The following is an 18,679-nucleotide window of genomic DNA, read 5'->3' on the forward strand; positions in this document are numbered from 1 at the left end:
GTTTGTTTGTACCATATATCATATACGTAAGCCCATATTCAACAATCAACATCCAAAAGTAGTAAACGAAATATTTCATTTATTGATATTCTTTCTTATTACTTAAAGAAAACTTCTAACTTGATAAAAATTATTATATAGTACAAGAAAAAAAAAAAAATGACTGACGTAAATCGAAAAGAATATACATACAAAAATTTAGTTATTATAAAAATTTTTACCAAACAATTAGTACTACAACGGTAAAATATTCTCTGAAAATATAACTCAGCTACTTGCTAAAAGTTCAAGGACTTTTTACAAACACCATGCATAGATTCAAAAAGAACATTACAAAAGATTGGCGAGTGATTTACATTTGGCTTTCAATGGTAAAACTTTTGGCATGGTGGTTCCATTACCTTCAACCGTGTCAACATTTTGTTATTGACCCTTCCCCACTCAAAGCACTAAATCAATAAAACCAAGGTTAGGTTTTCTGTATGTTGGACAAGGCCTGCCCTAGGATAGGCCCTCTTCCTCAATCCAAAAGGCATTAATAATTTATGTGGACCATCCTCACCAAACGTCTCAGGTTTAAAACTAGTAATATCATCCCACATTTTAGAATCTCTTTGTATGGTCCATGCGTTGACCAATAATATCGTGTTAAGTGGTATATCATATCCTCTAATGGTACAATCATAAGAAGACAAGTGAGCAACGGGGTACAATTGAAAGGTCCTTGAGATGATACATTGAAGGTAGTGTAATTTAGAGACATCTGGTTTGTCTATCAATTTCTCTTGTCCAATTTGATTTTTCAACTCTAATCTAGCCTTATTTAACACATCAAGATAATTAATTGAATTAATTAGACATTACCCATTCTAATGTCACTGCTGATATGTTAGCTCCCACAAGTATCTAAACTTGCCAATATGTGTTTAAAACCCTAAGAAGAATTAAAAGAAAATGGACAGATTTTATACTCTATGAAAAATGGAATTCATTCATTTTTTTTTAGAAGAATAGCATCTTATCCACACAAAAAAGAAGAAGATAGAGACTAGGGAGGTTTTCTAACAATTAGCTATAATTAAGGTTTAAGTGATAGTTTAGTAATAATTGCATCCTTTATGGCATGTCCTATATGTGTGGCATAAACCTCACTTCGTCCCTCCCCCATTATCTATCTAATAAAAGAAAAACCAAAACATAAATAATTAACTCAATTTTGTGTAATAGTTTAAGTAATAACTCTGTTGTAATAAAATCTTTTGTGGTCTCCTATATTTAGGTTTTGACCACAATACTTCCCCTATCTACCTATCAAAAACACTCAACTATGTGTAACAAGTAAATCTATATGTAATGTGTAAAAGAATGATATGATTTTTGGCTAATTTATGTTTAAAATATGATTCGTCATTTAAAATTCTATTTTATAAGGACAATACCTTTTTAATATAGCACAACTAAGGGGATGTTTGGTACCACAACTTAAACAATAGTTTTTAATTTTTAAAAAAATATTACACATATTTCCACACACTTTTTCACCCACACGTTTTTCCAAAAAATTACAAACAATGTTACTAGAACAACATTACCAAACAAGCCTTAAGTTTTTGTCAATCTCCCTAGGCTCATAGATAAGTCAACAACTTATAAATGATATTTCTTTGTTGCCAATGCTCTAGTTAGGAAAAAAGTATCTCCTATGTCCACTTCATAAGATAATTGTTGCTAGCTAGGTGGCTTTGCACATGCAAAATTGAGCGTGTAAGAATTCTCTTGGTTCCCTCCAAATTCATGATTCCCTAAATATAAACCCCAATTTCAAATGTATAAACTTGGAAAGGAAATTTGAAGTAACTCAAATTCTTTCTTATTTCTTAAACAACCTTCGAAATTGAAACGAATTATTATCAAGTGCAAGACAACAAAAAAGAAAAAGATACAAATATACATGAATACAACAATACTATAATGGACTACTACCAGTGTACTTATTATAATTGATAATTAATACTAAAACATTCTTTGAAAATATAATTAAGTTTTTTAAAACTTATGTTTAAACATTATCCACAAACTTAGAAAGAACCTTATTCATAACGGGGCGCACTTTAAAGTTGGCCTCCAATGCTATGGCTTTGGGCATAGTTGTCCCGTCACTTTCAACCATGTTAATCGCTTTCTCACCCAGCCTCTCCCACTCAAAACATTGAATCAATGATCCCAAAGTTAAACTCACAGTTCATTGTGCAAGGCCTGCCCCAGGACAAGATCTCCTCCCTAGTCCAAATAGCATTAACTTGTATGCGTCAGCCTTGTTAGTTTCAAACCTTTCAGGCTTAAAACTAGTTGCATCATCCCACACATTAGGGTCTCTATGAATGGCCCATGCATTAACCAATAAGATTGTGTTATGTGGTACATCATATCCTTGGATGGTACAATCATCTGAAGACATGTGAGGTAGGAGCAATGGGACTGTTGGATACAATCGAAGGGTCTCTAAGATAATACTTTGAAGATAGGATAATTTAGAGATGTCCGATTCATCGTTCAATTTGTCTTCTCCAATTTGGTTGTCTAATTCAACTGTAATCTTCTTCAATACATTTGGATGGTTGAGAAGATTGGCCATTGCCCATTCTAATGTCGCTGATGATGTGTCAGTCCCAGCAAGTATCAAAACCTGTCCAATATACATTAAAAAATGGATTTATTATTGGTAATATTAAAAATGGGTGATCCCTATATATTCCAAACTTGATTAAACCATCTCAAGTAACTCTCCCCATCTTTTCATCAATAGGGATCACCCATATTTTGATTTCCTTATATTATTACTTAGCTAGATTTATTTGTTTGTTTATTTTTATAGTTCTGATAGTATTTAGCTAACTTAACATTTTTTATTACATTTAAGATCATTTTATTAATATATTTTCTTTTAACAGTCCAAAATGCCATCGAGCATAGTTGGTCTTATAGAAGTCATATAAATTTTTTACATTAACCTAATATGTATTCTACGTTTACACAATATTTCTAATATGTTTCTTCTTTTCATCCACCTTATTCTTCTCCTATCATTCACATTTTATTTAATCTCTCCATATTTATAAATTATAATTTCACTAAAAAATATTTTGAGAAAAAAAGTAGAGAAAATATTATAAATTAAGGACCGTTGATAACATAAAAATATAACTTTGAGAAAATGCAAAGACCAATCAATTTGACATCAAAATATTTCTCTCAATTCGACTCAATTTAAACAAGCTTGCTTATTATATTATACTCATCAAACCTACAAAAACAAATAGATAGTTTTTTAAAAATAATTTGCTTCCCTTTCTCTTACTGATATCAAAACCCAAATATATAGACATAATTAACATCCACTTTCTTTATTTTTAAATTTTATTTCTCATATCAGATATTAATTAATAAAAAAGTAAAGAAAAGGAAATGAGGGGAGATTTTTTTTTTTTTTTTTAATATTAAAATTTAAGCACTTTGTAGTTAAGAAAGAATAATCATTAATAATATTGATCCAATATTTTTTTTCTTTATCCTTAATTAATTTCAGAGAGTGAGAGTAAACAAAAGAGGATAGCATGGAGGACCTCAAGATACCGTTGGTCCATGTACGAGTTTACCTCAACACGGTAGCAGCACTTGAAATTCAGGTATGTATTAATTAACCAAAATGTCTCTCTTTATTTATTTATTTTTTTTAAGGGAGCTATAGGTGTGGGGTTATTTTCATGTTTTGGAGTCTTTTTGAGCGAGTTTAATTTTGAATGAAAACTAGGTGCAATTCTTGGATTTCTAAAGTTCAAATTTTAACTAAATATATACAATATAAAAATAAAATTTAACCATATGTACTTCAAGAAAAGCTCAAGAGCTAGGATGGCCATGACCGTAGGTCTAAAAGAAGTTCGGTCTCTGGGGAGATTCAGTTTTTCATGAGTCCAACCAAATTGTGATTTTTTTTTTTTTTTGGGTGAGAAACAAACCAAATTGTGAAGTCTATATGAAAAAAGAGTCATAATTTATTTATATATTAAAAAAATGAATAAAATTACATATAGCGGAAATTTTGTCAAATTATACTAATTTTGTTTTGAAGAAAGTATTTTAAATTAGTCATTTTAAGGGTACATATTTTTTTTTCTACTGAATTATTTCAAGATTACTTAGAAAATTATAATGGTTCAAAAACTGTGAAACATGACTTACTAAAATTGTTTTGAACTTTAACGTTTTAGTTGAAGTTTGAACTCAAAAGATGTGTTTTGAAGTACAATCTTCCCCTTTATTTTATTTTATTTTATTTTTTATGTAGAATTGAAGACAATTGTTTGTATCATTTGCCCATTTTGCTATGTAGAATTGAAGTCAATTATTTGTATCGTTTGTTCAATACTTAATAAACATCCCCTTTGTTTTCATTATGAGCTTTTGTCTTGACATGTTCTTCTTTGCTATGTACTATTGGCCTCTATGAAATACTCTCATTTCATGTTGTTATTCTTAGTGTATATTCAAATTTGGGTGGTACTTCGTTGATTTAAAAATAAGAACTTTTATATTATATACTATTAGTATTTAATTGATAATATTATTATGAAATAGAATTTATGAAGAATTTATGTGCTTGCAAATTTAAAAATATGCTAAATATTTTGGGTCATATTATTTTAGTGGGTTGAAGTAAATAGTTAACAATATATTTATTAAATGAGTTGAAATGAGTAGTGTCTATGTGAACCCAACATGAACTAATTATTAAACATATTAAGTGGGTAGTATCATACTATCATATCAACCTACTTAATAAACAAGTCGTGATAGGATTAAGGGTTTTAACATGATTATTAAACTAGTGTATACCTCGTGCAGTGCACAAGATATTATATTCATTATTAATATATATAATTAATTAATTTCTAGATATAATATCTAAATATCATAATAAAATTCCATTTGTAAGATATTATTATTTACATTGAGTATTCAAACGTACCACTATTATACTCTAATCATGTAAACATGACAACATAAAAAATTAAACAAAGCTACCTAATGTTAAAAAGCTTTAGGGTCTGTATAGTTGGAGGAGTGGAAAAATGGGAGGATAGAAAATGAGGAATGAATAGAAAAATGTTCTCTCCTTTGTGTTTGGTTGGGAGGATAGAAAACTCATTTGTTTGGTGGGAAATGAATTTGGTATAAATTTATAATTATATCCCTATTAAATAAAACAAAAGTAACACATTTTTTTATTTGAAAATTGTGTATGGACACGATTTTTTTTTTTTTTTAATTTTAAAAAAGAGAACAACACAATTATTATTTTTATTTTTTTTTAAAGAACAAGCCAAAAGAAGATGAAAAAAAAAATGAATGAAAATTATAAGAAAAGAAAAAAAAAAAAAAACAAAAAAGATTAAAAAAAAGAATAAAGAAAGAAAAAACTGAGTTATCAATTTTTTCATCACAAGAAAAAACTTTAAGACATCTTGTTGTCATCATAATTTTTTCAAAATTGTTGAGCTATCAATTCTTTACAAGTCAAAACAAAATATTACAAAATTATAAATGTATTATGAAAATGTTGTGCCATTTGGTTGTGTTTCTATAATTTTTTTTTTTTTTTTTTGGTTTAGTCAACATCGTTGAGTCAAAATTCACTGTTTCACATACAATTTTCTTTGATTGACTTTTTGTATTTTTTTTTTCTTTACGCACAATTTTAAGTAAAAATACATAGTTTTACAAAAAAATAAAAAAATAAAAAAATAAAAAGAAGAAAGAAAAAACTTATGATAAAAACACTTTTCATCCTTTATGTTTAGGGTAGTTAACAATTCCTCCTTTAATTTTGAAATCAAGCAAATTTTCCCTTAATATTTTGGAAAAGAGCAAATATATCATATTGTGATTCTCTCAGTTAAACCCTAATGAAAGCTTATGATTTTTAAAATATTTTATTGTATAATGTCTAAAATACTCCTACTAAATTTTAACATTCCAAAAGTTTTCTTCACGTATTTTGAGTTTTAGATATGGTAGTTGTAAGGACACAATTCTCTGGCGGCCCAATAAGGATGTTGGGCTTGCGCATGAAAGATCCCTCACAATATGATTTGTAGAGAGTGGGCTTGAAAAGCTAGCCGCTGGTCACGGGGCGGTGCCCGATTTTGGTTTTAGAGGAATTCATGTAGAAAAAAGGAGTTGGGCTTGAACATTTAAGCCCTAAGACGTCGCACCCTATGGGATGGGACTCCTCGGAGTTGATCCGAGGACCATTGAGGCCTTACCTCGCTTATCCAACGACGGACTTTCTTCAGTGAAGTCCGGTGTTGTTGAGATGTTCTCCCCCATGTGATCTTTCTTTTTCGGAGGTGGGATGGGATCCTCCCCTTAGATTTACTTACTTTCTTCTTTTATACTCGTCCGTGTTGATTGTCCTTCGTCCACGTGTAGGGTCAATCTATACAAGACTGATATTTGTCCCATCAGTCTAATCCCAGAATTGTTGGGTATGGTTGATAAGGCTGCAGAGTACGGCTCTGTCATGTGTTAGGTCTTATCTGGAAGGGTAGTAAGGATAACTTCCCCAAGATATTTTGGATCTCCTTACAAATTTGTCCCTATACCAGTTTTACCCCTTTATTCCGGTGGGATTCAGGATCTGCCGAGGACTGAACCGTCCTCGGCTGCCTCCCAAAAATTGTTTTGTGCTCTGTATTGTAGAGCTTGGGCCACAGCTCTCCTCGGATTGGGCCTTCGGATTTTCCAGGAGCAATTGGGCTTGGCCCTTAAATTATTGGGCCCCACAATAGCCCCTCAAAACCCTTCTATCCGACTTCCGGGTTGGAAAGGAGAGTTTTGGCAAACCCGGGCCCTTAATATGGCTTGTTTAGTTCAACCCCGCATTTATGTGAGCGGTTTTCCACCTATCCAGGAAGTTAGCCGGTTTTCAAGAGATTCCGTTTAATCTGCTCGTGATCTACTCCTGCCGCTTGGCTGTCCCAGACGCGCCCTTAATGAATCCTTTTTACGAGGTTCATTTATGTCTGGCGGCTCATCTGATAAGGTAGGGAAATGGAACGGACGCCTCTTTTTTCTTCAGATTCCTTTGGGAAACTTGAATGCATTTAATACCCTCCGTTTTGCCCTTCCTATAAGAAGGCAAGCAGGAGGCCATCACTTTTGTGCAGACTCCTCTCCTTCCTTCTGAGATCTGAAACCCGTAGCCTCCTTTAGCGCCTACTTAGCCCGTTTGTTATACACCATATCAGTACACGCCTACCATAACGAACGATGAAGGAACCATGCCCCTCCTCAAAACACCATGTTCCGATAAAGCTTGAAATGGCTCGATCGGGGCAAGGGTGGCGCAGACTCAAGATCTGTCCCGCCTCTCTTTCAGCCAAAATCCGAAGCAGGGGCTCGTCATGTCGAATTCTCGGCGTGACTGAGTCGAGAACACCCAATATCAGCACCACTCGGCTCTTCACGAGCGTACCTAACATGGCACCAGTGTGTTAGGAGTCAGGGCTGAGGCAGGGGCGAAGTGCTTCTGCTTCACCCTCTCTTTGCTCACTGGTGCCCTCCTCCGTCTTCCTCTTATAGTCTTCCCAGCACCAGTTCCGCCCTGGTGCTGTCCTTCTCCCTCTTTTGCTCCTCTCTTTGTCCTTTCATTTCTCCCCCTCTTCTTCTCCTCCTTCTCCTACTCATGTCCTCCATCTTCTTCATTGATTTCTTCCTTACTATTTCCTTCTTCTTCGTTCTTTTTTTTTTTTTTTGAAGTGAGTTCTTCTCTTGGTATGAGCAACAGTGAGACAGAGATTGGAGAGACTTTGAAGACAAGTTTAAAAGGCGCTTGACCGTTTGCTTATCTGTACTGTGGATGTTAGTGCTGCTTCGGCAGCCCCTCTTTGTATAGGCTTGTTGAAGCCCCTTTTTGTACATTGTAATGATTTTTCATATTAATAAAAGTTGTTTCTATTTCATTTTGCATGTTTTGTCTCTGTTTTATAAATTTGTAAGCGCCGCTCGGCACAATAATATAGCATCTAAATCAATGACGACTAAGACCAAAATACTTAATAATAAAAAGATGTTGCCATAACTTTAATGGAAGTGCTTGGCATAATAAGGCAGACCAATAAAAAGTAATACTTACCCCCTTGGCTTGGGTCCGAGGACCATACAAGGCCTCGGTTCTGTCCAAAACTTGTAATAATAATTTTTTGTACTTGGTTTCCCCATAGGTTTGAGTCCGAGGACCATACAAGGCCTTGGTTCTGTCCAAAACTTGTAATAATAATAATTTTTTGTACTTGGTTTCCCCATAGGCTTGAGTTCGAGGACCATACAAGGCCTTGGTTCTGTCCAAAACTTGTAATAATAATAATTTGTACTTGGTTTCCCCATAGGCTTGAGTCCGAGGACCATACAAGGCCTTGGTTCTGTCCAAAACTTGTAATAATAATAATTTTTTGTACTTGGTTTCCCCATAGGCTTGAGTCCGAGGACCATACAAGGCCTTGGTTCTGTCCAAAACTTGTAATAATAATAATTTGTACTTGGTTTCCCCATAGGCTTGAGTCCGAGGACCATACAAGGCCTTGGTTCTGTCCAAAACTTGTAATAATAATAATTTTTTGTACTTGGTTTCCCCATAGGCTTAAGTCCGAGGACCATACAAGGCCTTGGTTCTGTCCAAAACTTGTAATAATAATAATTTTTTGTACTTGGTTTCCCCATAGGCTTGAGTCTGAGGACCATACAAGGCCTTGGTTCTGTCCAAAACTTTATGCCCTCCCTTTTTCTTTTTGCACCTGTCTTTCCTCAGGTGTCTCATAAGTTGCCGAGTAGGAAGTTGTCCTCGGTAACGGTTATTCCTTGGTGTGGGCCATAGTCCGTGGGCTTCCATGCAAAACGGGCCTGGGCCGCGAATTTATTAGGCCCACAGATTTAGAGGCATTTCCGTAGTCTTTGGTCACGCGATACTTTTTGGCGTCCCAGTATTCGAGGTGCGCCTTTACGAGGCTCCTTTAATCTCAGGGTTGCAGACGGCATTGGAAATCGAGCCGGAGACATTTTGCCCGTAGCGTTCCTTGGGACGCTGCGTGAATTAAATGCCATCACCTCATCTTTTAAATAAATAGGAGAGAAAGTTGCTTTACCTTCGCACGAATTCTTTAGTCTCCTCTCTTAGTACATCATGTTTGAGGCGAGGATTGGGGCAAATGAGCTCTCTCCGCCACGAAAGCGCCGTGTCTTCCTGAGACTCCAGATAGTGAGGTACGGGCCAAGGAGGCGTAGACTCAAGAGAATATTTCAGTTCGAGAGAGGGGAAAGGATGTTTCTCCCTCTTTTAGTCAAAATCCGAAGCAGGTTCTGGTCATGCCAGATTTTTGGTATGCCCGAAGAAGGAATTTCCGCCATCAGCGCCGTCTGCCTTGTAGCAGGCAAATTTCTGCGGGGGCTTCCCAACTTCCGGCTCCCTGCATCTTTTCTGTAGATGGTGTTAGCCTGAGGTCAGGTTCTTTGGCTGCCTGAGTTATGGGCATGTAGAAGCGTCGAGGAATAGTTTCCTTAGACGACATCTTGGAACAGTAGCCAACCTCTCCTCTGAGATATCTCCTCGGCATCATCTTCACTCTTTTGTACTTTTCTTTTGCTTACGCAGTTAACTCTAATGTAAGCTGGTTTCAGCTTTTATTGTACACTGTATTGTTCTTTTGTCTTAATAAAAGATGTGTTTATTTCTTTATACATACCTTTTTTTACAATAACCACTTTGGGTCTGAATATTAAGTCTAAGCCTGCCTTTAACAATATTCTGGGCGGAAGAACACTTTAATACAAACCCTTATTAGTTTAAACTCGCAAATATTATCAAGTATAATAATGGTAATCCTCAATAGATTGAATTCATGGAACTAACCGAGATAGCTGCTGAGCGCTGCGTGATGCACGCTAGACGAATATCCGAGAGAGCAGCCGAGCAGCGATGGACTTGGATCGTGCCCTTGGGGTAACATACTGTGCCGTATCGTATCAGCCCCTTTGGCATTGGGGATCTGAGGGTAGACCGGGGAACCCGTGCAGTTAAAGGATTGACCCAACTGTTAACGAGAAGTTCTCTTCGGATGGATTTTGAGGTTTATATGCCATAGTAGTTTCTTTTTTTTTTTTTTTAGTTGGTTTCCCCATAGGCTTGAGTCCGTGGACCATGCAAGGCCTTGGTTCTGTCCAAAACTTGTGATCTTTTTATGTACTTGGTTTCCCCATAGGCTTGAGTCCGAGGACCATGCAAGGCCTTGGTTCTGTCCAAAACTTATGATCTTTTATGTACTTGGTTTCCCCATAGGCTTGAGTCCGTGGACCATGCAAGGCCTTGGTTCTGTCCAAAACTTATGATCTTTTATGTACTTGGTTTCCCCATAGGCTTGAGTCCGTGGACCATGCAAGGCCTTGGTTCTGTCCAAAACTTATGATCTTTTATGTACTTGGTTTCCCCATAGGCTTGAGTCCGTGGACCATGCAAGGCCTTGGTTCTGTCCAAAACTTATGATCTTTTATGTACTTGGTTTCCCCATAGGCTTGAGTCCGTGGACCATGCAAGGCCTTGGTTCTGTCCAAAACTTATGATCTTTTATGTACTTGGTTTCCCCATAGGCTTGAGTCCGAGGACCATGCAAGGCCTTGGTTCTGTCCAAAACTTATGATCTTTTATGTACTTGGTTTCCTCATAGGCTTGAGTCCGTGGACCATCTTGGTTCTGTCCAAAACTTATGAGATTTTCTTTTTTGTACTTGGTTTCCCCATAGGATTGAGTCCGAGGGCCTTGGTTCTGTCCAAAACTTATGATCTTTTTTGTACTTGGTTTCCCCATAGGCTTGAGTCCGAGGACCATGCAAGGCCTTGGTTCTGTCCAAAACTTATGATCTTTTATGTACTTGGTTTCCCCATAGGCTTGAGTCCGTGGACCATGCAAGGCCTTGGTTCTGTCCAAAACTTATGATCTTTTATGTACTTGGTTTCCCCATAGGTTTGAGTCCGAGGACCATGCAAGGCCTTGGTTCTGTCCAAAACTTATGATCTTTTATGTACTTGGTTTCCCCATAGGCTTGAGTCCGAGGACCATGCAAGGCCTTGGTTCTGTCCAAAACTTGTGATCTTTTTATGTACTTGGTTTCCCCATAGGCTTGAGTCCGAGGACCATACAAGGCCTTGGTTCTGTCCAAAACTTATGAGATTTTCTTTTTTGTACTTGGTTTCCCCATAGGCTTGAGTCCGAGGACCATGCAAGGCCTTGGTTCTGTCCAAAACTTATGAGATTTTCTTTTTTGTACTTGGTTTCCCCATAGGCTTAAGTCCGAGGACCATGCAAGGCCTTGGTTCTGTCCAAAACTTATGAGATTTTCTTTTTTGTACTTGGTTTCCCCATAGGCTTGAGTCCGAGGACCATGCAAGGCCTTGGTTCTGTCCAAAACTTATGAGATTTTCTTTTTTGTTTACTTGATTTATTTTTTCGACTATAAGCCCCTACACCAGGGCGGGGAAAGTTGGCTCGAGGCTGGAAGCCCCTAGAGATGCCCGCGCCCTTAGTACTGCGAGGCGTAGCCCCTAGCAGAAGTTTTCGTCGGAGCGACAACTATATGTCGCCGGAGACGGAGGAGATCCCAGAAATTTCCGCTTGCCAATGAGTTGATTCCACCGCCACCTGCGCCAACACGCAAGCTTTCCCACAGACGGCGCCAATTGTAAGGACACAATTCTCTGGCGGCCCAATAAGGATGTTGGGCTTGCGCATGAAAGATCCCTCACAATATGATTTGTAGAGAGTGGGCTTGAAAAGCTAGCCGCTGGTCACGGGGCGGTGCCCGATCTTGGTTTTAGAGGAATTCATGTAGAAAAAAGGAGTTGGGCTTGAACATTTAAGCCCTAAGACGTCGCACCCTATGGGATGGGACTCCTCGGAGTTGATCCGAGGACCATTAAGGCCTTACCTCGTTTATCCAACGACGGACTTTCTTCAGTGAAGTCCGGTGTTGTTGAGATGTTCTCCCCCATGTGATCTTTCTTTTTCGGAGGTGGGATGGGATCCTCCCCTTAGATTTACTTACTTTCTTCTTTTATACTCGTCCGTGTTGATTGTCCTTCGTCCACGTGTAGGGTCAATCTATACAAGACTGATATTTGTTCCATCAGTCTAATCCCAGAATTGTTGGGTATGGTTGATAAGGCTGCAGAGTACGGCTCTGTCATGTGTTGGGTCTTATCTGGAAGGGTAGTAAGGATAACTTCCCCAAGATATTTTGGATCTCCTTACAAATTCGTCCCTATACCAGTTTTACCCCTTTATTCCAGCGGGATTCAGGATCTGCCGAGAACTGAACCGTCCTCAGCTGCCTCCCAAAAATTGTTTTGTGCTCTGTATTGTAGAGCTTGAGCCACAGCTCTCCTCGGATTGGGCCTTCGGATTTTCCAGGAGCAATTGGGCTTGACCCTTAAATTATTGGGCCCCACAGTAGTAATGCTTGGAAAGTTGGAATGATAATATAAGGTGTTTTGTTTGTTATCTAAAGAACATTAATTTTCTAGGTTTAAATTTTTGAGACTTATATATTATCTAATGGAAGATTCGATGACACATGCATTTTGTTATCTTTTTTTTTTTTTTTTTTTTTCTTAGCAAAACTCAATTGCTTATTGTTGAAAGATGATAATATTTTTTATCATTCTTAGAAGTTTTTATTGAGTTGATATATTACCTTTAGCAAATAGGTACTAAAAAACTATCATAGTAAAATAGATATTTATATATTAAATAGCTACCCTAACTTTGTGTCTAATCAAAATTCTTATATGAATAAGATTAACTATTTATGACATAATTATCAAAATTCTTAAAATTAGTGTCTCTTTTGATTAATGTAAATCTCTATGTACTTTAAAAAATCAAATGATTTATATCTTTGTTTTGTGATATAAATAAAATTTAGAATTGACTTTAATCACTACTCTTATTGCACGACAAGCACATACAAGCCCTAACTAGTATCCCATAAAAAATCAATCAAATGACATCATTTCCCAAATTTTTTTATTTGAATACTGTGGGTACACGACTCACACTAAGCAGTTATTGTCCGCTTTGGGGAGCCAGTCCCTCACGGTTTTGTCACGAAGGGGTGGGAGCCGAGGAGTATTGCCATGAAGTGATTTACACCTAGGCTCACCCAAGTCCCACATCGCCTAAGTAACCCTCCCACTCATGGTTTATAAGCTTCTGGAGCAACCATGAGTGTACCACTACTCCGCATGATCATGCGTAGTAGTGGTACACTCATGGTTGCTCCAGAAGCTTATAAACCATGAGTGGGAGGGTTACTTAGGCGATGTGGGACTTGGGTGAGCCTAGGTGTAAATCACTTCATGGCAATACTCCTCGGCTCCCACCCCTTCGTGACAAAACCGTGAGGGACTGGCTCCCCAAAGCGGACAATAACTGCTTAGTGTGAGTCGTGTACCCACAAATACTTTATTAAATTAACAACTGTAAACCATAATGTCACATAAAATAGTAGGAAAGCAAATATGCTAATCTTCCAAAACCTTTCTTATTCCTTATGCCTATAAACTATAAAGTTAATACAAATTATTATATAGGGAAAGCTAAAAAGAGAAAAAAGTTATAAATGTAGGAATACAATAATACAATATAAATACTAGCTAGCAATATACTTGTTACAATAACGTTTACTAAGTAACTAATATTAAAGTAATCTCTGCAAATATAGCTAGGCTGTTCTTGCAAACCTCAAGAACATTGTTCAAAACTCATCCTCAGACATAGAAAGAACCTTAGCTATAATCGGGCGTGCTCTGCACATGGCTTCTAATGCAACAGCTTTGGGCATGGTGAGTCCATTACCTTCAACCATGTCAACTTCTTCTTTACTAATCCTTTCCCACTCAAAGCATTGAATTAATGACCCCAATGTTAGACCCATTGTACATTGGGCAAGGCCTGCCCCGGGACAAGCCCTCCTTCCCAGTCCAAATGGCATTAACTTGTTTGCATTACTCTCTCCACTTTCAAATCTCTCAGGCTTAAAACTAGTTGCATCATCCCATATATTAGGGTCTCTATGTATGGCCCATGCATTTACCAATAACATTGTCTCACGTGGAATATCATGTCCTCCAATGGTACAATCTTCAGAGGACATGTGGGGTAAAAGCAATGGGCCTGCAGGATACAATCTAAGAGTCTCCAAGATTATATTTTGTAGATAGTGCAATTTAGAGATATCTAGTTCATTGATTAATTTTTCTTGTCCAATTTGATTATCCAACTCAGCTCTAGCCTTCTTCAACACTTGAGAATGATTGAGCAAATTGGACATTGCCCACTCTAATGTCACTGCCGATGTGTCAGTCCCAGCAACTAACAAGACCTGCTTATTTTACATTCAATAAGTACTTAAAATCACAACAAGAATTTAAAAGTAGGGAAAAATTGCAAATTACACTCCTAAAATTTGGGTGTATTTAGATTTTACACTTTGAAATTTCAAAATTTGGATTTTACCTTCTAAAATTTGGGAGCGTTTGGATTTTACATCCTAACGTTTCAAAATTTGGATTTTACCCTTTAAATTTTAGGGGTGTTTGGATTTTACTCCTTAAAGTTTGCAGGTGTTTGGATTTTATACCCTAAAATTTTAGAATTTAGGATGTAAAATTCAAACACCTCTAAACTTTAGGGTGTAAAATCCAAAATTTGAAACATCAGGGTGTAAAATCCAAATACTCTTCAACTTTAGGATATAAATTCTAAATTCTGAAACTTCGAGATGTAAAATCACACCAAAAATTTTATTGATAGCTAATATTTATTATAGAGATTCATAAAATCACGCTAAGAATTTTAAAGTAAAAATGGATTGATAGCTAATATTTATTTTTACAAATTGATTACTGGTATTTTGACAAAGGATATCCTAATAAAATATCACTGAATCAAAAGGTTGAGATATTGTTGGGGTTCTTTCTAAATTTCTACATCACTATCGAGTCATCAACACAATCAAGTAGGCTCCAATGCAATAGATAGTCATGCTAGATAGCACAAGTAGGGTAATAGGTATTGGCCTGGTGTTTCGTCTGGTGCGTGTGGAAGAGCACTGGACAAGAGACTTACCCCGACTTTAGCTTACCTCTAGATGGTAAAAATCAAAATTTACATTTGTGAAAAAGAACAATAAAAAATAAAATAATTAATATGATATGATTAAAGATTAATGAGTAACACAAAATTTTATTTTGTAAATGACTTATAACTCCCTATACTGTTATATATAAAATTAGAGTCTCAAGTCTCAACCTTGCAAAAATACAGAAATTGTGAGAAGAATATAATTACATAAACAACTTCCTACTTAGAAATCAAGACTACATGGTTGACTTGCAGTTGACTTCAAATTCATGTTAATAAATTTGTTATAAACGTTTTATTCTAACTTGTCAAATAAACAACTGGGTCAGATTTGGTTATTTGATTACCGAATTTCCAATATATATTTTCATCGTCTTTAACAATCTTGAGTATTGATGTTATCAGCTTTTTAATTAGCATCTAGTTCCAAGTTCCAACCAAAAGAAGAAGAAGAAGAAGAAGTAAAGAGAAATGACCTACACATACCAGTATAAGCCCTTTGATAATTTGATCCGTGTAGTATTCAGGCTGTGATTTTTGCAAAGAAAGCAGATGATCAATCATAGTATTCCCCTTCTCTTCCTTACTCCTCTTCTCATCAATAAGACCTTGCAAGAATGCATCTGTCTTGTTGGCCAGTTTCATCAATCTTTTCTCCAAACCCCCATGATCAATCCACCGCAACAAGGGCACAAACTCTTGTGGATTTGAGGCCCCTCCTAACCCTGCTAGCTCTTTCATTATCCCCCTGAATTTCCTTGCTTCTTCTTCGTCTTTCACGTCCTCCCCGTAGTATCTCTTTCCTGCCACCATTCTCATTATGATGTTAAATGTCATCTCTGAGAACATTGATTTCAATTCTACCTTAGCAAAACCTTGGCACGAGTTTCGTGACAACTTGTGTAGCAAGTGCTTTACTTCATCTCTTCGGATTCCTAGAAACATGTTAAGACGATTTGTTGAGAAGATTTCTAAGGCACTGATGCGGCGAAGGTTGCGCCAATGGTCTCCATAAGAAGCTGCTGCCACGGTGGTGTGGTTGTAGCCAATGTGCTTGGTGGCTAGGAAGCGAGGACGGTTGGCTAAAATGATGTCGTTCTTGGTAAAGCATTCTTCAACTGCAGATGGGGATGATACAATGACCACGAATTGGGACCCAAATTTTAGAGAGAAGATGTTACCATATTTTTGTTAAAAGCGGTGGAATGTACGATGGAATGGTTTCTTAATGAGATGGAGATGGCCTAGAATTGGTAGAGAAGGTGGGCTTGGTGGGAGATGTTTGTGTTTTGTTCTTGTTTGGAGCAAGAACTTGAAAGCTACTGCAAGGAGGAGAAGAAGAGAGAGGGATGAGTATAGCAACATATCTTCTATGTTTGTTTGTTGTTTTTGATATGATGCTTTGTGACAATTTGTCGGAAGATTATATGGATAAATGGGGCTGCAATTTGGCAAGAATTTGACTTAAGCTTAACTACTCCTTACTACTAAGTCCTGGTCCTATATATATATATATATATTTTATCCTCTCTCACTTTCCGTTGATACTCAGTGGACTGGCTTTTACAAGCGCACACCTTTTTTGACCAAGTTCTTTTCTTTTATAGTATAGTAACAAGTATGAGTTTTTTTTAGTACCATATAAAAAAAATCTCAATTTTTACCAAAATTATTTTATATTATAGATTGTAATTGGGTGTTTGTCATTTTCATTAGATTCACCACTGGTATTAAAATGGTGATTTTTTTTATATGCTTTTAGAATATTCGGTAGTAAGTTTAGTAATATAAAAAATTCCCATAAAAAATAATACAAAAAATAAAAAATTTCACTACTTTATTTTACCATTATGATTGAAATGAGATATTATAATTGATGTATAATAAAAATTGTATTAGTGGAATGACAATGTAAAAGTAATATTACAATAATTACATATTATTCTATTAATTAATTAATAATTGTGAGTTTCTAGTACAGGTTTTTTTTTTTTTTTTGTTACATAGTACAGTTTTTAGTATATAAGAGATAAGCCTTTTCACTATTGATTAGTCAATTGAATTAATTGGAATTTAAATATAAAAAAGATACCACTTACCTCAGATTAGGATGCTTTTGTAAATGATGCTTTTGATTTTTTCATAAGAATTAGTAAATGTTTTTGGTCTGTCTGTCTTTGTTTAATGAAATGATGTTTTCTAAGAAAAGTAGTTGGTGTGGGGACCGTGTACACAGCCTATACATTGTCGAATACAATTTACGTGGCCCAATTAATTGAAAGCAAAGAACGGAGGAAATTGTGAAAAGTCAAGTCCAAGAAGGACATTTAAACTACTTCTTTGGAAGATAGCGCGGCTGCAGATAATCCCACCTAAATGTGACCCGCAAAAAAGGGATGGAAACTTTAGTTCATCTTAAAAAAAAAAAAAAAAAAATGTCCCTTTCACCTTGTGTAATTAGTAGAAACTTATTCAGCGACAAAATAAATAAATAAATTAGTGGAAAGTAGAAACTAACTTGCAAGTACCAATAGAGGAAGAAAGAAAATTTATATTGTTCACAACTATTTGTTATAATATGATATAGATGACAAAAATTCAAGGGTGGCAAAAATTTGCGGCGGTATTCGCCTTTGGTTCGGGGGTTCAAATGAACCCCTGAGCTAGCAAATATATATATTGCAAATAAAATTGCAATTAATTAAAATTTTTGATCAAATCTATGAGTGCAGTGACTAAATTTAAATGTTTTTTAATTAATTTGTTATTTGTAAGTAGGGTTTGGGGCATGGGCTAGTCAGTCAATCAATCAGTAGTTAGAAAATGTTGACACTGAAAGACAATTAAACAATTAGACAAGGGGGGATTCTAAATAAATAAAAAATAAAAAAATTAGACAAGAGGTGGGAGAAGTTCAGGGTTGGCCCATTTTTACTTGGCCCATGGGCACAATAGGCTGGGCATAATAAACTATTAACTAGTTAACAGCCGGGTTGGGCTGGGTTGAAAGAGAAAACCTCAGCCCATGACCCTGCCCATGGGCAATGCCCATTTTGTCTTTAGCAAGTTGGGCTACTAGGTTGAGTCTAATAGGCTACCCATGGGCTTGTTTTAGCATATTATTTTATTATTTTTTATAAGGAAAGAATCAATTTTTTATAAGGGAATAATCAATCTATTTTTTTAAAGGAAAGAATTAAAGAATTAAATAATTAATTACAAATTTTTTTACAGTCAAATCTATTTAATTTTTTGTTTTGTTGATAGAAACCTATTTTATTTTTTTATTTATTAAGGCTTTAAATAGTTTTTTTATTTTTATCTTTAATAAAAAAAAAAAAGTCAAATGGTTAATTCTAATTTGCTAGACTACTAGAAAAATATATGTAGGGTCCTTGGGCCCAGAAGTTCATTATTTATTCATATATT

General features: G+C 35.8%; 2 protein-coding genes and 1 pseudogene across 2 annotated transcripts in view; all 3 read right to left on the reverse strand.

The window, feature by feature from the left end:
- The window catches only part of LOC115951651 (cytochrome P450 81Q32-like), a 4,708-nt gene extending 4,289 nt beyond the window's left edge, over window positions 1–419 (reverse strand). Inside the window, exon 1 of the mRNA XM_031068816.1 lies at window positions 402–419. Coding sequence (XP_030924676.1) covers window positions 402–419 — 18 coding nt within the window. The remainder of the gene's footprint in view (window positions 1–401) is intronic.
- A 1,640-nt stretch (window positions 420–2,059) lies between these two features.
- On the reverse strand, window positions 2,060–2,701 carry LOC115951652 (annotated as a pseudogene).
- A 10,944-nt stretch (window positions 2,702–13,645) lies between these two features.
- LOC115952331 (cytochrome P450 81E8-like) lies at window positions 13,646–16,680 on the reverse strand. The gene is made up of 2 exons (XM_031069491.1): window positions 15,737–16,680; window positions 13,646–14,489 (listed from the first exon to the last, which is right to left on the reverse strand). Exons 1-2 carry the CDS (start codon window positions 16,193–16,195, stop codon window positions 13,863–13,865), a joined length of 1,086 nt encoding a protein of 361 aa, XP_030925351.1. The 5' UTR covers window positions 16,196–16,680; the 3' UTR covers window positions 13,646–13,862.
- Between the last annotated feature and the right edge of the window lie 1,999 nt (window positions 16,681–18,679).

The sequence above is a fragment of the Quercus lobata genome, chromosome 7 (assembly GCF_001633185.2).
Source record: "Quercus lobata isolate SW786 chromosome 7, ValleyOak3.0 Primary Assembly, whole genome shotgun sequence".
Lineage (NCBI taxonomy): Eukaryota > Viridiplantae > Streptophyta > Magnoliopsida > Fagales > Fagaceae > Quercus > Quercus lobata.

Bases quoted from the DNA above. Each gene is read 5' to 3' on its own strand.
- LOC115952331 (XM_031069491.1), bottom strand. From the start codon at position 16,195: ATGTTTCTAGGAATCCGAAGAGATGAAGTAAAGCACTTGCTACACAAG. The intron at 14,490-15,736 runs GTATGTGTAGGT...TAAAATAAGCAG, and splicing joins TTATCAAAGGGCTTATACTG to GTCTTGTTAGTTGCTGGGAC.